This window comes from Stegodyphus dumicola, chromosome 2 (genome assembly GCF_044657685.1).
Source record: "Stegodyphus dumicola isolate Sdum_Otavi_A_Nest chromosome 2, ASM4465768v1".
In the NCBI taxonomy this organism is placed as follows: Eukaryota; Metazoa; Arthropoda; class Arachnida; order Araneae; family Eresidae; genus Stegodyphus; species Stegodyphus dumicola.
Window position 1 is genome coordinate 285,065,194 of NC_140769.1, and position 23,160 is coordinate 285,088,353.

Here is a 23,160-nt window from a genome sequence, read left to right on the forward strand (position 1 = left end):
ATTAATCAAAAGGGGCTTTGTCCCTGAAGGACTATTGTTTTCGTTTTGCGATTTTTCGTTGAATCACTATAAATGTTCGTTTCACTTTTCAAACTGTTGCCACCCAATGTTAGAGTCCTGCATTATATTTAAAGAAATTAAATAATGAAAAATCTGCATAAATGTATGCATGTTTCTCGCAATTGGATAAAACAACGGTACAATGAGCCATCGAATTTTGAATGACGTAATCTTCTTACAAATATGGGCATGTGGAAGACCAAATTTGAAATTTGGAACTTGCTTTATTATCGTTCATATTTTGTAAAACTTTTAACGAATTTTTGAGTAACAAACTCAAAGATTTAAAAGCGAGCAATGGCAACACTACCGAGGGGGGGGGTACCTTTTTATCTCCAGCGCGGAGCTGTGTATCGGAAATTCTACAGATAGGCTCATTTTAAAATTATTTTGCAGCATTGCTTTTGAACTGAATTTTATGGTTTAAACGCAAAGTATATGATATTTAATAAAGATAACACACAAAACATTAAAAAAACACCCCTTTGGACGTAATTTAAAATCTGAAACCTTTCAGATTTTTTTTTTATTATTATTTTATTTATTTATTTGTGGTTCCTTTCCCCCTCCCTTTTAACGTAAAATTGTAGATAAAGCTTTGAAAATTACATACGTAGATAACTGTCTATTGCCAAATATATCTGTACTACTGTAATAAATCTACAGCAGTAATAAAAGTGTGGGTTTCAAGATTTAAAGCATTAAGAATTTATAAACATTACCATTGTATGTAATATTAAAACATGGATTTACCACACAAATTTTAAGTTATTACTAATATTTCTGCATTTTAGTCATGTAGTTCTAAATGAATATTAGTGAGTAAATAACGGCAATAAATAATGCAATAATATACATAAAATTATGGAATCACTGCTATACTTTTTATCCCCCCCCCCAAAAAAAGGAAAAGAAAAGAACAGGAAAAGCTGCAATTAAGAAAGAAATCATTTATTTAAAATATTATTTTGTACAAACTTACGTATAGAAACTAACCATCGTATTAAAAATACGATTTCATTGCAGTGATGAACGTCAAGTTGTAGTTTAATCTTAGTTTTAGAATTATGAAAAAGAATAATTACTAATTGCCCAATTTACTTAAAACCTGTTACAATTAAAAGCTTAAAAAAATTATAATTTGCTAAGGATTTCTTCGTTTTTCTTTCAACCTCATTTTAGTTATATTTTATCCGTGTTAAAAAAATATAGAGTACAATATTAATATACAGATAATTACCATAAAAATGAAAACTTAGTAAATATATAATTCAAAACTTTCATTTGTGGGCAAATTGATATAGATTTATACCTGAGATGCGAAGGCTAATGTTAGCATCGGTGGGTAGGGCTGCCGTTCTCATCAGCTTTAACCAATGGCCTTCATTTTCAAGCATCACGTGGACTGGAGAACCACCGTCGGAACGGTTCACCTGAAAAAGTACATTGTTTCAAATATAGATGGCAGCACCAGGCTAAGGTAAAAATTTTGTAAAAACGTACGTTTAACTCGTACAAAAAAGAAATGTATTACTCCTAATTATATTTCATCAAAAACCTAACTTCTAATCAGTATCTTCTTCGTTATTTACATCTTTTCTATTAATGATTCATTACAGAAATTTAAATCGTAATAATAATGTAACTTAAAATTGAAAAATAACGAAACAAGAGTTATCAAAGTGTGATCAGTCAATAGCTTAAATAAAGAGATAACCATGTTACAACATACAAGATAGAAAAAGAGATACACTTCGTGCTTAGAACTAATGTATCTTTTTCTCCGTAAATATGATGCAAATAGCCCAACTGGAAAATTATTCACGTAACATGTGTGAGATAGTGTGGTTACGTAAATATTTCCAAATGTAGAATAGGGTGTAAAAGAACATTTAGGGAATCAGAAAGCTGCTTTTGTCTTTTTTCCCCTGTTTTTTCCTTTGATAAATGGCATTTGCATTCTGGAATTTCTCCCATATGTTCTGTAAGTACGAGTTATTGCCAATATCACTGTTGGACTGGATACGTTGGTCTGCCAAAATAATTTTTTCTTAAAAAAGAAAACAATAATATACTTATTATATTAACGGTACATCTAACAATGTTTCCAGATGGTAACGTTTTTAAAAATGCACTTAATAATTTTTCAGATTTTGTGTAACAAAATTAATTAAATTGATTAAATTAAAAATAATTAAATTTATTATTTAAATGCAACTATTTCTTAACAAAATATTATTTTGTAGTTTTTTTTTTTTTTTTTTTTTTTTCCTAAAGAGGCTTTGTTCCTGATTGCCTGATTGGTTCGTTTTGCGATTTTTGGTTAAATCACTATAAGCGGCGAATCACTTTTCAAACTGTTGCCACCAAATGTTAAAAGTCCTACAGTATATTTGAAGAAATTAAATAATGAAAAATCTGCATAAATGTATGTATATTTCTCGCATTGTGATAAAACAACAGTACATTGTGATAAAACGAGCCATCGAATTTTGAATGACATATTCCTCCTACGAATATAGGCATGTTGAAGACCAAACTTGAAATTTGGAATTTGTCTTATTATCGATTTCGTATTTTGTAAAATTTTACCGAATTTTTGAGTAACAAACTCAACGATTTAAAAGCGAGCAATGGCAACACTCTACGGGAAAAAAAATCTTTTCATCTCCAGCGCGCGGAACTGTGTATCGGAAATTCTAAAGATATGCTAATTTAAAATTATTTTGCGATATTGCTGTTGAACTCAATTTTATGGTTTAAGAGCAAAGAACATGATATTTAATAAATAAATTAAATAAAATAAATAAGTATAATTGTGTGTTACCTTTATTTAATAAATAAATAAAATTTATTTAATAAATAAAGGTAACACACAAAACGTTAAAAAAAAGCCCATTTGGACGTAATTTAAAATCTAAAAACTTTCAGATTGTTTGTTTGTTTGTTTATGGAGCCGGAAATTATGATAAATCAGGTATGTCCACATCGGTTTCCAGCCATGAATCTCTAATGCTACATGGACATGCTTCACTTATACCACTAAAATATGCAGAAATGTGGGAATAAGGAATTAGGGGATAACTCACCCTAATTCCTTATATTCCCCCATCACTCCTCAGCTTATACTGTAGATGAGAAATGGAATGAGATCCAGATGAGTGATGACTAATTATCGTTCAACACAAGCGCCACTCTAGAGATATTTAGAAATTTCAGGTTTGTTTTGGTTCGTTTAATTACGACAAAGCACTCGAGTGCTTGTGTGCGTAAGAGAAAGGATGGCTTTCTAAGGGTCTTTCTTTAGAGACTTTTTTAAGGGAAATGTGTCGTATACACGTTCAATGTGGGGAAAACCACAAAAACACCCTTCACCATGATTAGAACCCCAGAACTAACTACCAGTGTTCAGCGACTTTGCCGCTCGTTGGTGGGCCTAAAAATTTTGCGAGTAAGTAAGCATAAAAAACTCAGCTATACTTTCTAAGGTACTCGAGTGACAGATCGTCCAGTACTACCTGGATGGGCTGGCACTTGCCCTGCAAGAACATGCACTACAGAAGGCAATGATTACTTATAACATTACTGTATTTGACTGATTATATATACTTTTGGGCATTTCTGATATTTTTTAAAACTTCTTGGACTGAAGACCACAGAAAAACTTAAATAAATTGAAAATAAAAAGATGCCTTATTTAAATTATTTAATGAAACTATGCAGCTTAGATTTATTATGCTCAGTACAAATGTTTAATTAAATTAGTAAAATTAATGGAAGAATGCGTATGAACTTGTTAGAAGAAGTCAACAAAAGAGAATGCGTTGGGAAGATTATGTACGTTATTTATTTTCCATTATAGTTATATTCTCCTCTAACTAGACGACAATGGAAATAGGTTAGGTTGTAGAGACATTAGGTATTTTGGAAGCATGAGACATCAAAAATGAGCAACGCCCTCTCCGGGAACCGAACCACGGACCTCTCGAATACGTGCCGAGTGTGCTGACCACTATAACTATATGCTAAGAAGGCGCGCCTTATAAGGTTAGGTTACTATATGTGTAATATTTATCAGAATTACTAGCAGTAGCACTGAATTAGTATTGTAATGTATAATAATTGTATAATTGGTAATGTAATTAGTATTGTAATGTATAATAATTGTATAATTGGTAATGTAATTAGTATTGTAATGTATAATAATTGTATGTTTGGTAATGTTTCTATTATTCATCGTAACATGCACTGTAAAGTTTATGTGTGTACTGCATAATTAGTATTATAATGTATTGAAATTGCATAATTAGTACTCTAATGTATAATTGGTAATGTATGAATTGTATAAATCAGTATCGTAATATATAGTGCATGCTGCAAAATTAGTTTTTAAATGTATTATAATTGAATCATTAGTATCGTAACGTATTGTAAAAGTAGCATGTTAAAAAAGCCCTGTATGGCCATGTACTTATATTTTTCTCAGATATCAACAAACACTGGGACCCGGGCAGTTGGACGGCAGCGAACCCCGTTGGCGGCTCTGGATAATGGCGGACGTGGTGCTTTACTGATTAACCATTAAGGTAAAGGGACAGTGCCCACGTCCTCCGTCACTTATCACTTATAAGGTTAGGTTGCCAAAATATGGTAAAGCACACGACGGCTAAGGGGAAGGATGTCTTTCGTGGAGGATTTTGTAAGGAAACTAGTTCGCACTTCGTTACACATGAGGAAAACCATGTGAGTTGAAATACCAGTATTCAGCGGTCTTAACCACTCGGACACTTGTAGAGATTTAGCAGTGGAATAAAAAACATTTAAAAAAAATTAGTAACCTATCGCTCAAATCAAATGACAATCTGTTAAATATTTTCAAATATGTCAGATATGCAAGTTATGTGAAAACTAAAAGCGGATGCAATTTTGTCTAGAGAAAGAACAGAACCCACTCCCGGGAAGGGGGAGAAAAAAAAAAAAAAAAAAAAAAAAAAAAAAAACTAGTTCGTAATGCTTTTAAAGTGAGAGTAAAGGTCTTATATGACTTAAAAGTTGTTGTCTTTTATATTATGATCAGCCCACCAGCGGCCGAGCGGTAAAGTCGCTGAACACTGGTAATTCGGTCCGAGGTTCGAATCTCGCGAACGGGCTGGCTGCATAGGCGTTTTCGTGGTTTTCCTCATGTGTAACGTGTATACGAGCCAATTTCCCTTAGAAAGTCCTCCACGAAGGCATCCCTCCCTTTAGGCAGATAGCCCTAGTGTGCTTTGCCATAATTAAATACACCCCACCACATATTATGATCAATGATATAAAGTTAAATAACTCATATAGTTGTTTAAATTTGTCAAGCAATGATAGGCATAAAAATTAAAAAAATTAAAAAAAAAAAAAAGCTTCAGATTTTAAATTATGTCCAAAGGGGCGTTTTTTAACGTTTTGTGTGTTACCTTTATTTATTAAATATCATGTTCTTTGCACTTAAACCATAAAATTCAGTTCAACAGCAATGTCGCAAAATAATTTTAAAATGAGCCTATTTTTAGAATTTCCTACACAAAGTCCGCGCGCTGGAAATAAAAAGGTTCCCGCCCCCCCCCCCCCCCGTAAAGGGTTGCCATTGTTCGCTTTTAAATCGTTGAGTTTGTTAATCAAAAATTCTTCAAAATTTTACAAAATATGAAATCGATCATAAACAAATTCCGACTTTTAAATTTAGACTTTCAGACGCACATATGTGCAGTAGGATTACGTCATTTCAAACTGGTTGTCTCTATGTACCGTTGTCTTATCACAATGCGAGAAACATACATACATTTATGCAGATTCTTCATTACTTAATTTCTTTAAATATAATGCTGGGTTTTCTAACATTTGGTGACAACAATTTGAAATCTGATACTCCGTTTAAAGTGATTCGATGCAAAATGCCGAAACGAAAACAATATTCCTTCAGGAACTAAAAAGAGAGAGAGAAACTCTTTTAATTAATGACAGAGTAAATACTTTATATTTCCCGATTCGATATGAACTTTCGATGATGCGGAACAAAATTCCTGATAAGGAAAAAGGTTTGAAATATTATCTTTATTGTCGGAAAGATAAAGAATAAGTCTTGCAGAAGATATCTCTCATACAGAATCGGTTTTTCTAAACTCTCATGAATTCTTAGCAGATGTTAATTCTAATACAGAATTCATGTATTCGATGATTTAAATATACTAATGATTATCTTATATTCGATTATATAAGATTATTCGACTGATTTCTGTTCGCGTTTCCGCCAAACAATTATCCGCAAAAAAGGAATATGAAAAATTCTTGGTCAAAATAAACGGATTTACGCAATACAGTAACAATAATTGAACATTCAAAACAGCCATCGTGTCTACAGTATTTACTTGGACCTTATTTCCGCAATCATGGCCCATAGACGTATATTTCAACTGAGCTTTAAATGACAATTAATACTTTAAATGACACAAATATCCCCATTTTGGCATTTTACATTAAACTTCATTATTAGCCCAAAAAGGGCGTTAGTCTAAATGCGCTATTAGTCTGGAATCGGCCTTTTGCGCTGAATCACTACAAACGGCGTATCACTCTTCAAATTGTTGCCACCAAATATCATCGGCCTGTATTATATTTAAAGAAATTAAAAAATGAAGAATCAGCGCCAACGTATGTATGTTTCTCGCAAAGTGAAAAAAAACCAACGTTACCTAAAGCCATCAAATTTTGAATAACGAACTCTTCCATCCGAACATGCGCCTCTGGAAGCAATGAATTTTTAATTTCGAATTTGTTTTATTATCTTTTTCATATTTATAAGGTATGGCTCACCATCGGCCGAGCGGTAAAGACGATGAACACTGGTAGTTCGGTCCGAGGTTCGAATCCCGCGAACGGGCTGGCTGCATGGGCGTTTTCGTGGTTTTCCCCATGTGTAACGTGTATACGAGCCAATTTCCCTTAGAAAGTCCTCCACGAAGGCATCCCTCCCTTTAGGCAGATAGCCCTCGTGTGCTTTGCCATTATTGAATAACCCATAACCCCATATTTATAAGGTATTTCTCCCACCTTCTTAGCATGCCTTCGTAGTGTAGTGGTCAGCATGCTCGGAGCGTATTCCAGAGGTCTGTGGTTAGATTCCCGGCGAAGACGTTGCTCATTTTTCCTGTACGCGGGCGTGCCTTTATAGGAAAGAAATAAGCACCATATTCCATATGAAGCACAAAATAGGTCACTCACAAGTAGGGTAAGGGGCTCCTATCTGTTTACTTCAGATAAATAATATATGACCTCTACATTTCTAAGTAATATAAGGTCACATTACCTGGTAAGTAAACACATATCTTTAACAATTTGATTTTGGCAACAATTTTCCTTATTGTTGTTGATAGATTTTGATGAAATCGCATTATTTTGAATAGTTTCATTCTTTTAGAAATATGGGTTTGGCAACAATTTTTCATCGTATTTCTTATGTCACTGTTTTTAAGAGATTGGCATATTTCATTTTATTATTATTATTATTATTATTATTATTATTTTATTTTTTTTTTTTTTTTTGTAGACGGTTGCACGGATTTTGCCGATTTTTCGTATGGTAAACCCATTGCTGGATAAGTTATTTATGGTAACCGATACTTTGTTGTCATTTTATTTAAAAAATAATGCGTTTTATTATGCATAAATTGCGTGTTTTAAATATTATTTATGGCTTCTAAATATTAAAAAGCAATTTAATTTTGCATTTTTATTTGAAATAAAAATTTTGTTGTTTATAATATTTTATATAATTTTATGTTGTGGATGATGTAATCAATGACGTCACCTTACTGAAAAAGTAATTGGTTTTATTAATATCTATAAATTTAATCTAATGTTTTAAACATTATTTATGGCTGTTAAATATTAAAATACAATTTAATTTTGCATTTGTTTTAAAAATGATTTTATTATGAATGATTATTTAAATAATTTTAATTCTATGCGTGATGTAATCAGCTCCCTGATTGGTTTCTGAATATTTGTGCACTACCACGCCATTTTAAAATTTTATTATTTTTGAGTGATTTTTTTAGGAAACAAAGTTCTTAACCTCCTTTATACCAATTTAGTTCTTAAGAATTTGCAAAGGGAAGTTGGTTAATTTATTTATTGGGATAATTAATATTTGTATTAAGGGATATTGCTTATTTCATTGTAATTTTGTCATACATAATAACTTTTTTTATGAAGTTGTTCTGCAGAGTAAAATTCTACGCAGTTTTTAAATTTAACGTTCGGTGTTCCCTTCAGCCATTTTTCCGGTGCATTTAAAAGCCAGACGAAGGCTGGCAGCGAAGCTGCTAGTAATAAATATCTAGCATTCAGTTGGTAAAGTATCAACAATGTAATGTATCATAGCATAAAATTCACGCAAACTAATTATTGTAAAAACACACGTAATTGCATACAATGAACTGACAAAAATAAGTTGGCAATGTACAGCAAATGTATGCAGATATATCTAAAAGTTACGTAGTGCGCATAAGTATGCAGATGAAGCTATTTTTTTCTTTTGTTTTCAGACTTATTTATTTATGTCTTTTTATTATTTTATATTTTCTATTTTTGACAGCTGTTTGTAAAAAAAATTATGTAAACAAGTCATGATTGTAGGCATGATCATGCACTCGAAATAAGCTGCTTCTAGCCAGCTCAATTTGTAATGTCATGATCAATTTTTACATGCAAATAACAATGTACTGCTAGACAATAATGTAATTTCTGAAAATCAATTAACACAAAAACATACATTACAGCACATAATGAATCGTCGAAATTGAGCTGTTAATGTTTCAGCACAACTTTACAAGGGTATACTTAAATGTAAGCTTTGTAAACAATTTTATAGTTCTTAATTAATTCTGACAGTAAACAGATCATGTTTACAAAAATGATTTGTAACGTGGGAACATCCCGCCTGTTTCTAATGCAATATAAAATGTCCTGAAACATGTTGCCTGTACCCACTACAATGGATAACATCTTCAAAATATGCCCCTGCACAACTATGTATTTTGCAATGTATATATATCATGTAATTCAATCCCTTTTCGCGAAAGTTGAGCTAATTTAACGCTGAAAGGTAGGAGTACCGTTGATGCCGCCGCCGGTGGCAGTACCTGTAGTGCTCATTGGAGTCACATTTTCCATCACGATTCGAGGAAATGATGCCAGAATGTTGTTAGTTTTCTAGTTAGTGTGTGGGGCTAATACCTGCTTACTTAGGGTAAATACTAGGTGGCCTCCTCACTTCTACATAACATAACATAACATAACTTCTCCAGCTTCGAAATAGCTTAATGTCTTTACAGTGGCTCCCGAACTAAAAGGGTGGTGAATGATGATTCTCCACATCCAAGATTTGGCGATTGGGTCCCCTGAAAACCCCAGTCGCCCTTTAAAAGTGGAAGTATCTAAGGGATTTTTCTCACCTTCTTAGCATGCCTTTGTAGTGTAGTGGTTAGCGCGCTGGGCGCGTATTCCATTGGTTCGATTCCCGGCGAGAGCGTAGCTCATTTTTCATCTTTCCTGTTTCGCAAATACTTAATGTCTCTACAATGAATATTTGATCAATTCAAAGGTTTCCAAGCGAGCAGTGGCACCACTGCACCGAAAAAAACATTTCTTTCTACAGCGCGCGAGACTGTCTATCGGATATTCTAAAAATATGCTGTTTTTAAGTATTTTGTGATTTCGCCGTTGAATCGAATTTTATGTATAAGCGCCAAGAACATAATATTTAATAAATAAAATAACGTATACGAACATAATATTTAATAAACAAAACGTCAGTAATAAAAACATAAAAAGAGGTTTTGTACAGCCATCTTAGTAAGGAAACTGAACATTAATATGATAAACTGGGAAAAGACTGAAAAAAAACGGGGGGGGGGAATGTTTGCCAACATGTAACGCTGCGTCGGAAATTCTAGACGTATATTTCTACGCTGCTTTTAAAATTTTTGTAATTTTGCTGTTCAATTGTATGTGGCGTAAGTGCGAAGAAAAGGTTAAAGTCAAAAAAAAAATTTTAAGTCAGATTTCTTTTTAGTATTCATTGCAAAAATGGATTAAAAGTTAATCTATACCTCATCTTAAAATAAAGATTAAAAATTTAATTTGAATAATAAGTATGTATTAAAAATTGTCAACAAATCTAACAAGAAGTGTAATATACGAAATACGTTCCATGTCAACATACCTTAAAGGTTTTATCGTCTTCAGTATCACTTTCTTGTACTCCTCCTTTGTAGGTACCCAGCACGGTACCAGCTTTGAGGGGTTCCTTTGTCAGTATCAAAGATTCACCCCCAAATTTCTTCAGGTACAACTGGGCAATAGGAAACTTGAGATCAGGAGCTATTTGGTCAAAATCAGTTGACTCTCCTGAAAAAGTAAAGATATTTCATTTGAAAACATCCACTTCTACAGATAATAAACAACTTATGTTTGTTTCAATTATTAACATAGGTTAAATAAAAAGTTGGAACAAAATTACCGTATGTCTTCTAAAAATCTTCGGATCCACGGACCGGTAAAACTTACGAAAAGATTTCGCTGATCCCCCCCCCCAAAAAAAACTTTACAAGGTATTCAAGAATTACTACATAAGTTAATGGTAATATTCTTATTCCCATTTGCCTACAATCATATTTAAATATAAAGATAAGTAAATATTGTAATTATTACATATCAGTATAACTATCATATATACGAGGGCAATCCCAAAAAAAGGTCTCCTATTTTTGGGGGACGTAGAGAAAGTTTTAATACGGTTGTTGGCAACACTGTTGTGAGTGGTGCCTTTTCCGCTACCACATAAGCACGTAGGCGCTTCGCTCGGATGCTCAGTCTTGGCTTGGCAGCCATTCGAAATGGAGCTCCCGATAAACGTTACCGCCAGGTGCGAAGTGCGCGCAGTTATTCGATTTTGAACGCAAAAGGCGTTAAACCGGTTGAAATTCACCGCCTATTGACGGAAGTGTATGGACAGTCGTGCATGGATGTCAAAAACGTTCGCAAGTGGTGTAGAGAGTTTACAGCTGGTCGTACTGAAATTCATGACGAAGAAGGGAGCGGGAGGCCGTCAATTGCCGACGAGACAATCGCGAAAGTTGAGGATTGTTGAGTTCGTATTCGTTGGGTTTCGCGATTATTGAGTTCGTAAAATGCGTAAAGATCGGAGGATCATCTGGATGCTCCTGAAGCTCCTCAACGCTTCCTGAAGGGCATGGCGGCAAGCTGGTATGACATGGACATTGTAAAACTGCAACAGCGTCTACAAAAATGCATCGACCGAAATGGCGATTATGTTGAAAAATAAAGCATTCTTCATTCTTTAAAGTGATGTAGCAATTATAGAAAATAAACGGTTCTTTGTATATCTAAAAATATAGGAGACCTTTTTTGGGGGGATTGCCCTCGTAAGTTAATAAATCTTTGAGAGATATCACACAATATTACAAAAAAAAAAAAAAAATCACCAAAACTCTTGCATATAGAAACGGATCAATGACGGCCCCTGGACAAGCGAATGGGGATCTCTCATTTACCGTACCTGAAGCGCCACCTGTCAACCTTTTCTAGTCCTCAAGTGGCAACAAATGAAATAATCAGAATTCATAATAACGCTTTCGTTGGAAAGAATATCTCTACAAAGAAAACATTCAGGTTTTGGACAATTTGCTTCAGATTGTGGTCAAAGGACAAAAGCATAGTTCAGTTGCTTTTACCAAGAATAATTTACTTGGCGAACTTCTTAATTTATAGCAAACTATTTTCGTTTTCTTTTTTATCACTTTAGACGAGCGAGAAAAAGGTTATCTTTCATACATTCAAATAATTTTAACTAAGTGCGTAAACCCCCCTTAGCGTTATTATCGCTCAAAGAAAAGTTGCCAAATTTCAAAACGCTTCAATATGTAAATTCATGAATATCTTGGAAAATTTTGATAATAATATTTAATATAATTTGATAGCTTATAATACAAAATTTTTTTCGAATAATTTGCAAAAAAAATATTTTAAAATACAAATTTTAAAAATAAATTATAAAAAATGTGCGAATTATATTTGGATTAGGCTTAAATTTCGAATTCTGGAAAAAGGAATCAATTAAGTTTAATAAAAAAAATAGATATTACTAAATATATATCAGATTCAATTAACATTGAGGACTTACATTTTTTAGAGCTATTTTTTTAAAAACGACTCGTGCAAGTTTTACAAAATTTGGCAGTTTGGTATAATTTGAATCGTAGAATCGAAATATGGGAAAAATTTGGTATGTCATTTCGAAAAAAGTCCAATTTTGCGTCAAAATAGCTATATTAGAACAACATTATATACACTGAAGTGACAAAAGTCATTTGGATAGCAATATGCAAATATACAGATGGCAGTAGTATCGCGTAGAAAATGTATAAATGCGAAGTGCTTTGGCAGGGCTTTCATTTGTGTTCAAGTTATTCATGTGAAGAGGCTTTGACGTGATTATGGCCGCACGACGAGAATTAACAGACTTTGAACGCGGAATGGTAGTTGGAGCTAGACGCATGGGTCATTCCATTTCGGATATCGTTAGGGAATTCAACATTCCGAGATACACAATGTCAAGAGTGTGCCGAGTGTATCTAATTTCAGGCATAACATCCCACCATGGACAGCGCAGTGGCCGACCACTTGCACTTAATGACCGAGACCAGCGACGTCTGCGTAGAGTTGTCAATGTTCACAGACAATCAACACTGCGTCAAATAACCGCAGAAATCAATGTGGGACGTACGAGGGACGTGTCCGATAGGACAGTGCGGCGAAATTTGTCTTCCTTGGGCTATGCCAGCAGAAGACCGACTCGAGTGCCTTTACTGACAGCACGACATCGCCTGCAGCGACTCTCGTGGGCTCGTGAGCATATCGGTTGGTCCCTAAACGAATGGAAATCCGTGGCTTGGTCAGATGAGTCACGATTTCAGTTGGAAAGAGTTGATGGTAGGGTTCGAGTGTGGCGCAGACCCTACGAAGCCATGGACCCAAGTTATCTACAAGGCACAGTTCGAGCTGGTGGTGGTTCCATAATGGTCTGGGCTGTTTTTACATGGCATGGACTCGGTCCTCTGGTGCAACTGAACCGATCATTGACTGGAAATGGATACCTTCAGCTACTTGGAGATCACTTACAGCCATTCATGTACTTCACGTACTCAAACAACGAAGGGATTTGCATGGATGACAATGCGCCATGTCACCGGGCCACAATTGTTCGCGATTGGTTAGAAGAACATTCTGGACAATTCCAGCGAATGATCTGGCCACCTAGATCGCCCGACATGAATCCCATCGAACATTTATGGGACATCATCGAGAGGTCAGTTCGTGCCCAAAACCCTGCACCGTCAACACTTTCATAATTATGGACGTCTATAGAGGCAGCTGGCTCAATATTTCTGCAGGGGACTTCCAACGACTTGTTGAGTCCATGCCACGTCGAGTTGCTGCACTTCGCTGGGCAAAAAAAGAACCGACAAAATATTAGGAGGTATCCCATGACTTTTGTCACTTCAGTGTATAAATTTAATGCATACCCTAAGTCGCGCTTTCGAGACATGTAAAACTCAAGTTGAATTTCGTCAACTGGCCTAGTAGAACGGGAGATACAGAAGTGTTGCCCCTTTCCCCCCTCCCCGCCGGAGTGTATAATCACATTTCCAAGCTTCCATACTGCAAAAGCGTAATGAATTATAAAAATGCAAAATATTCTTCATTTATTTAATGTACAAGATTCTTCATATTAAGTCCTCAACTTATTGGTTTATCACGTGCCACTTATAATGACCAGAAATCAGACTATTAGAAAAAACAAACGATGTCAACTGTGGATTATTTCTTTTATTCGTCTAATTTATTTTAAAACCTTCAGATTAATATAAAATTGAAGAAAATTAAAAGAGAAAAAACCTCTTATGTACTTTTGCAAATTTATTGCTTAGAATGGCAACATTTTCTTCTTAATTGTCTTCTATTGCTCGGTTTCACGCTGTGCGGTGAAATTCATCTGCAAATCAACGCCATTTATATTCAACCGGGAATTTTATATGCAATTTTCAAATCTAGGTACAAGAAAATAACCGACTTCCTGCATTCCCCGTTGCGGAAAAGAAACATTTTTCTAAAATATATTAAGAAATGTACAAGAAAAATGCTTTATCGCATCTTCCATCAACTACCGCATATCGAAATAAAATACGCTACCTGAATATAATAATGCTGAGTAAAACGAAACACTTCACATCTGCTATCTTTTGAAACAATCTCTGAGCAAAAACAAACAGAAATACAAAAAAAAAAAAAAAAAAAGTAAGCAAATAAATAAATATTGCTTAAAGGTTGTACGAATCTTAGACCTTATTACATTCGAAACAGGTACACGCCATTTTGTTTTATCGCAGAAATGGATCTAACCTATCGGGTTATTTATTAGCTGTGCCACTGGCTTTTAGGGTTAACGGAGATAAGGAACCAGATTTTGTATCGACATTAAGTGTTAGATTAAATCAGTGAAGTTTCAAGAGGCAAAATGGTCCTCAGATGCCAAGGAAAATGCTTCTCTGGAAATAAAATACCGTTCGTCGTTTTTTAAGCCGCGCAAGATAAGGAAATTTCGTGACGATTATATATAAATAACGTTGTTACAGAGAAGTGCCGATAAGATTTTTGTTTTGAAATAGTTTGCTTTCGAAATGAGTCTCAGGTTTTTACTTGAATTTTAAACGCGAATAACACCGAAACGTTAGCATAAATTAAATTTATTTTTGAGCATTCTATTCTGTTCTATTCTGTTTGTACGTGTAATTAGATTATTTTATACAGCGTTTCAGAATATAGCTTTCGAAAAACTTATAACCGCAACAGTTTGTTACACACGAGAAAGGAAATGTTAAGGACAACTTTATAAAGCTTGTAGAGACTTTAGGTATTTTGGAAGCAGGCAAGATGAAAAATTAGCCTTCGCCGGGAATCGAACCGCGGACCTCTGGAATACAGGCCTAGCGTTTGAACCACTACACCACGAAGGCACACTAGGAAAGCGGGAGACCATGCTTTTCACATCTTTTATTAATAATTGAATAAGCGTATTTCTCTTCGGACAGCTCAAAAATATAGCTTCCGATTTATTATTTTTTTTTCAGCAACATTTTTAAAGAAAAGAATATTTTTAATGCTGCAAACGATAATTAAACCTTATTCCATTTGGATGCCAGTCTTTGCATTTTTAAATTAATATTTAAATTCATGGAGAAAATCAAAATGATTACAAAAATGTGTGACCACACTCTGTAATGCATAGTTATTTGCATCAAAATATATCAGTTGAAAGTCATTTCATTAAAACGAAACTCAAAATTAGAAAGTAAAACTTGTTTGGTAATAAAAATAAAGCAAATCTATCAGTTAATACAGAAAATTTGTATCTTTTTTTAATCGTTTTAAAAGTAAGTCGTTACTTTTTTTTTTAAATGTTTCAATGAAATTATTTAAAGAGTTCTTTTTCAACGAAAGACAGAAGAAATTAATTACTTTGTTTATAAATACGTGCAAATTAATTTTTTATTCTAGATACTATAGCAGATACTAAAGGACTTCGTAAACACAGCGACGATAAAATCACTTAAGATATTTCTCGAACGGTTACTCTTCCAATATGTTGATAGCAAAGTTAAATGACTTGCTTATCATGCATAAGTTATCATATGTAACTAGTCCTTGGGTGTTGAAAGCGATATTTATTTCTAAAACATGTACAATGAAAGAATTTTTATGTACAGTTTATTTCTATATACCTTATTTCTAAGTCAACTGGTGAAACGAACGTATGTCTTTCTAAATGTACGTAATGAGTAATGTTTATGACGCACAAAAGTGAAGTTTTGTAAGTAGCTTTCACTGTTTAAGAACCAAATGTATGTTGCCTAAAACAGCGTTGAAAAAAAATTAGCCCAAACAGGCATCAGCGCGAATAGGCTATTAGTCTAAAAACAGGATTTTGCATCGTCCACTATAAACGGCGAAAAACTTTTCAAATTGTTGCAATCAAATATTATCGCCCTGTATTATTTATAAAGAAATTAAATAAATGAAGAATCTGCATGTATGTATGTATGTTCCTCGCACTGTGAAAATAATGACGATACTTACAGCCATTAAATTTTGAATAACGTTGTCCTCCACCCGAACATGTGCACCTGGAAGTCCGAATTTTGAATTTTATGTTTCATATTTTGTAAAACTTTAATGAATTTTTGATTGTTAAACTCAACGATCTGAAAGCGAACAGTGGCAACACTGTTTGGAATAAAATATTTTTTATCTCCAGCGCGCGAAACCGTACGGACCGAACCGCGCGAAACCGAAATGCTAATCCATTGAAAAAAAATCTTTTCATGACTAAATAATTTTTAAAAACGTCAGAAAAAATAGCAGTTAAAATTAATAACAAAATAACAAGAATAAATTATCGATCATATCAATATTTTTAGTGTGCAGCATTCAGAAACAACTTAGTAAAATACATATGAAAATTAAATAATGTGCAAGTTTCCAGATGTGCAATGTCAAGAAACTAAAACTGGTAAATTTGAGAACAAATATCCTCAGAATGTTTGACAACCGAAGTCCTCTGGACGATGCAGTATGAATGTCCTCAGGATGTGAAACTGGTGAAGTCCTCAGGACATCTGAGAATCAACATCCTCAGGACATCCTCGTATTATCCCGGGACATAGCGACTTAAATAAGACATCCTCAGGATGTTAAATTACGATGTCCTCAGGACATCTGAGAATCAACATACTCAGGACATCCTAAGTATGTCCCGGGATATTGCGACTTAAATAGGACATCCTGAGGATGTTTTGTGCTATAAAGGGTCTGTCGAAAATTCTAAAAATATGCCGTTTTTAAATATTTTGCGATTGAATCGAATTTTATGTGGCTTACGCGCCAAGAACGTAATATAATAAATAAAGTTCACACACAAAACGTTAATAATAAAAAGACACACACACAAAAAAAAAAAAAAGGTTGTAAGCCTTTTTTTTTTTTGTGTAGAAAAACGTATGCCAACACTTAACGCTGCATCGGGAATTCTAAACATATGCTGGTATGCGGCTTTTCTAATTTTGCTTGAATTGTATATGGCGTAAGTGCGAAGAAAACGGTGCTTAACCCTTTCGGTACACATTTATTTGAAAATGTTTTTGCAGTTGGAGCATATTTAATATTGTGGGCAACTAAAAACAGTAGATTTTTATGCAAGAATTAGTTTATTTCGTATTATTCATTATATAGTGAAATAACTTAAGACAGTTAGTATTACAAAATACCTTTAAACAAATAAAATCTGGTTATAATAAATAGCAAATTATCAAGAATTTTGAAGCCCGTGATATTTTTCAAAACAGGTTGGTAAATGCATTCTTTGCACTGCCAGGTAGTCATCTTCCTAACTTACATGGACCTTATAAGAAATAGACTAACCCAAACGGGTTTTCTCCCTCGTCTGAGGCGTTGCCGGCTGTCACCTTGATCACATCCAGAGGAGTAGGGACGACTTGCAGAAATTTAACATTGGTTGCCTATTGCAGCGTGTATAATTGTCAAGAAAAACTGGTTGTAGCGCCTCATTTCACAAATTAGAATTTCTCCATATTTTCATTTTTGAAATTGAGATTGATTTTTAAAAATTCAGCATATTTATCAAGCATAATTAAAGTTCCAAATAATTATAAAGCTATTGCATGCTTTCAGGGCTGGATATATTTTTAGCTTTTCCTATGCCGTATGGAAATTTGTAACTACTTCTTTTATAAAAATATTTTAAATCTGACCTAATAGAAAATTTCAAACAAGCAGTTTTCTTTTGCACTTTTTATGCTTTCTATTGGAGTAAATAAGTAAAAAATACTAAAATATTTAAAACGAATTTTCGAAAGTTTTGTTTAAAATTCTAAATTGTGCTGCTTTTTTAAAATTATAGATGAGTATTATAGCACAATTTCTACAAAGGAATTTTATTTCAATCATATTTCATAATACGTCATAGTGATAAACACTTTTGACTCCTTAATTTTTTATACACTTAATTCTAATATTAAAATTGTATTTAACTGCAATAATTAATTTTGCTTGTATTTTATAGTGATTATTTTTTAAATTTATTTTTAGTTCTGCGTAAGATTTTTTTATTTACTGTTAATTTACTTTATTAGCTCGAAACGGCATTTTGCGCTGTTCCACTATAATAAATGTCCGTGTCTCCTTGCAAATTGTTGTTACCAAATATTACCACCCTGTATTATATTTAAAGAAATTAAATAATAAAGAATCTTCATGATTACATATATATTTCTCGCACTGTGACAAAAACGACGGAATCTAGAGCCATCAAATCTTGAATAAGTTAATCCTCACCCGAAAATGGGCACTTGGACGGTCGAATTTCGAATTTGTTTTAATCTATTTCATATTTTGTAAAGTGTTAACAACGAATTTTTTATTAAGAAACTCGACGAATTCAAAGCGAGCAATAGTAACACTGTACTGAAAATAACATTTTTATCTCCAGTGCCGAAATTCTAAAGATATGCTTTTTCAAATGTATATGGTTTACGGGCGAAGAACATGATGTTCAATAATTATAGGTACCACATAAAAGTTAAAAAAAAAAAGGTTCCTTTTGGGCGTTATATAAAATCTGAGTGCGTCTAGATTTTATTTTATCTTTTTTTTTTTTTCCTGCATTACACTCAAAATTTTATGCTCGGAATTTTATAAATTACTAAAATAAATAATCCACGTTAATGTTAATAATTTAATGATCATATAATCAACTAAATAATCGTTTTGTAATGTTGTTATAGTTTTGAAAATCACTGCCTGAAAATGTTCATTAAACTTTTTTAAAAAATATACCAGATCTTGTTTAATTTTACCTTATTTATTTCAAAGCATCCCGTACTATCAATGTTATTTAATTTTACTTTATTTTTACGCAAAATGAAATTCATAAATTTTGTGCTTAGAGTTTTTACCGTTTTCCCAAAGTAAAAATATTTGTACAAGAATTACACGTGAAAAAAAGAGCGAACTGCAGTAAAAAGTGCTTTAATGAGATGTATTAAATCCTACTTGGAAAAACTGTGGCTTTAATAATCTCATCACTATACAACGTATCACATTTAATAATTAAAAAGAGTTATGTGATACAAATGCCATAGGTTTCAGTGTTAAAGTAAAACAGATCGTCCCTACTCTTTCTTGCGGACATGTCGGTTACACGCACCCTGCCCACTGGATTAGTCTATCTCTTATAAGGTCCATGCTAATTTAGTGTTGACGTATCAGATGACGTATTAGAACGTCATGTACGTCTTTGCCCAAACAAATGCACGACGTACTGATACGTCACATGTAGTCAAAGGATTAATAATAAACCTAGCAGGAATGAATGCAACTGGTAGACTGCGAGCTTAGCGACAGCGTCGAAAAACTTAACGAATATTTTTGGGCGATCGTTAAAATCGGAACTATTTCAAAATTATTTTAGAATAATTTTCTTATTAAAATATCTAATTTATTTAACAAACATTGTTGTGCCATATATTCTGTGTAAAATACCTATTTATGTGGAACGCAGTCGATTTACTGTGAATGGATATTATCAGCACGAACATGAAATATAAAAAAATCTGATGTGTACACCAACCACATGACTTCTTGTACGTAATATTAAATTATACGCATTTTTTCTTGCATTTCATTTAAACTTATTGGATTGAATTAAATCTACTTCGCCGACTGCGCATAAACCACAATAGAACAAATGCATTCTTTAAAATTCACTCTAGTATTTGTTTACCATAGCGACACTCTGGCGCTAGATTCACTTAACAGTGTTATATTTCGTTCATATTATAACTCATAATGCACAAAATTTATATCATTTAAAGAATAGAATTATCTAATCGTTGCCACATGTTCTATTCAAATACTATAATAAAGCTAGAAAGATGTATAAAAGAAATTAAGCAAACAAAACAAAAAAGAAACAGTTTTTCACAGACGATTGAGTATTTCTCATTCAATTAATTCAGTTCTCACTTCGCAAGAAGGCAAAAATACATAAAAACTCAAAATATCTATATTAAAAATTACGAAGTAAACCTTAAACACTTATTTCCTCGAAAAAATTCCAGAAAGGATTAAGCATGATTTAATTTGCAATAATAAATGAAGGCGTTATCTTTGCTGTTGCGAAGCTAAGTTTGTCTAGATTGGCAACAAATCCACTTGTCTGCTGTTTCAAATGTAAACAATCAATGGCCGCCATGAAAAAAAAGGCTTAGGGGCACTTAAACAACTGTAAAATTGTTGATAATTCTAAAAATATTGCAGACAGATTTACTAAAGGCATAAAAGCCTTAACCGGAAGATAAGAACAACATAATTCAATCATTTTTAAAGCAAAAAATGTACAATTTACAAACATATAAGAGTAAAGAAACTGAGATCACTGAGCCGGGTAACAGAGTGAATATTTATATACGTTTGGTGTGGCCGATTGAAACCAAAATACGAGGTGCACATCTACATGTTATAGCAGTCCTATATACAGAATTTCAACGTTCTGGGTCTACTCGTTTTTGAGTTATGCGAGATACGTACGTTCGTACAGACGCCACGAAAAATCCTCTTCAGAATTTATTTTAAAGCATTTTTATAATTTTTTTGGAGGAAAAGAGTCTTTTATTCTGTTCTTACGTACAGATATCACGCAAAAACATCGTTAAATTGCATTCGAAAGCGGTCAAAATGGATATTTTCGTTGAAATATGCTGCCTGAAACTTTTCCCGATTACGATACTTCCTCTTTACTTCGTACAAGGAAGTAAAAATTTATCGCCTTTTTTCACGAAATATTATCAGAACATTAAATAAATAAATATCAGAGCATTTTTTTGCAGTCAATTGTTCAATTTGTATCCTCAATCTCTGATAAAGAAAAAAAAAAAAAAAAAAAACTTTCCGGAACTGGAAGCTCATAAAAGCATTCTTTGTAATTTTTGTAAACATGAGATTAATGTCCTTTCTTGAACCCTGAACATAGACGCTCTAACTGAACGAAGCATTTCTCTGCTATAGTAAATGCCCAATCGCACAAAACAAGCCGTCGCAAGTAAATGAAATCATTAAAAAAATCCTTATCATTAAAAAATTACCATATAAATGTCTAATTCCATTAATTCGTGAATCTAATAGAGTTAGAAGTTCGATTAAGAAGGTCATTGCTGATCATCATTCATTAGCCGATGGAAATACTCTCGGAGCAGTGGCAGAACTTCTGATGAAATATCTCATTAGTATTACTTTCCAGTAACTTCTGTATGAACTTTCAACACTATCTCGCTTTTCTTATCTCAGAGATTCAATGACTCCTCTGTTTATTTCTTTTCATCTTTTTTTGGAAGTTTATTTCCTGTTTTGCTTTTGTAAGTTTGGGAACATTCTGTAAAAATAGATACAATTTACTAGAATACGACAGCGTACAGTGAAGTTTATATTGCGTTAAAAACTGTATACTTATTAGTACCAGTGTAGTTTAAACTTACATAATAATTCGCTCTTACATAATTTAATATAATGTACATAATTCGTTCTTACATAATTTGATATCATCTGAGGAAACTGAAATATCTATTTCACGGGCATTTTCGTTAGGTTAGTTAAAAAGTTTAAAGTTAAAAAATACAAACATTGAACACAAAACAGATTTTTGAAACCTCACAAAAATTTCTCCGTTTCAGCCATTTTTTACTACCTTGTACTAAGTAAAGGAAGTATTAATTTAGAAATCAAACAACAGAAATCAGTGCTATATTTTGAAATCTTCACAGGTCTAGTTTCGAAGCTTCTACCGAACCATCATCCTCAGCTGCAAAAGCGCAAATGAACGAGATAAGATATAGTGATTAGATAATATATGTTATTTAATTATTAATCTTATTATCTTGATTTCTAAATTAATACTTGTTTGGCGTGTTATTGTATCTTAATTAAAGGAAGTATTGTTGTCGCCAAACATTTCGGGCAACATATTTCAATGAAAATATCCATTTTGGCCGCTCTCGAAACCGTTTCAACGATGTTTTTGAGTGACATCTGTACGTAAGGACAGAACAAAGCACTATTTTTTCCAAAAGAGATTGTAAAATAGATTTAAAATGGCCTGTACGTACGTGAGTATGCATCTCACGTAACACAGAAACGAGCATATTGTGAAGTTTGAAATGATGTATACGAGTCTGCTATAACATGTAGTTGTGCACCTCCATTTTTCGTTGCAATCGGCGCACCATTCGAATATGAATTATATCACCAAGCCACTAACAGAGTAGCCAAAATATGCCTTGCTTTTATTCCAATTTAATAATAAATTTAGATGCTTTAAGTTTATTCTTCTTCAATCCTGCAGCTATAGCGCACGACGGGTTTAAAAAAATTTAATTCTTATTTTAGGCTATTTATATATTTTTTTTATAGATAGAGATAGATATAGGTAGAGAGATAGCTACTCTGTTACCCGGCTCGATGATTCCCCTTTTTTTTATTCTATGTTGGTAATCTGTGCATTTTTTTGCTTTAAAAGTGATTGAATTTTTTTTGTTTGTTCCGATTAACGTTTTAATGCCTTAAATAATAATAATTATTATAATAGATAATCTAAAGATAATCAAGATAATCTGCTGGAAACAGTTGCAGAATTATCAACAATTTAAAAGTGGCACACTTTAAAATAGTTGATAATTCTGCAATTCATCCGAATATGGGCTGCTGAAAATCCTCATGCCCACGTCGAGTACGAACGTAACAGCCCTAAAGCGAACGTGTGGTGTGGCCTGATGCATGATAAAGTGATAGGACCGTTTTTATTAGCGGAGTAGACTGTAACGGCATGGATGGGGCCCACATCGAACTGCACTGAATAGG

General features: G+C 33.2%; 1 protein-coding gene across 3 annotated transcripts in view; it reads right to left on the bottom strand.

The window, feature by feature from the left end:
• Positions 1-23,160, bottom strand: part of LOC118183050 (zinc finger protein ush-like) — a 215,071-nt gene that overhangs the window by 24,108 nt on the left and 167,803 nt on the right. For all 3 annotated transcript variants that reach the window (XM_085812239.1, XM_035352463.2, XM_035352465.2), the window contains exons 2-3: positions 10,319-10,503; positions 1,373-1,493 (exon numbers count right to left, since the gene is read on the bottom strand). In XM_085812239.1, coding sequence (XP_085668365.1) covers positions 1,373-1,493; positions 10,319-10,503 — 306 coding nt within the window. The remainder of the gene's footprint in view (positions 1-1,372; positions 1,494-10,318; positions 10,504-23,160) is intronic.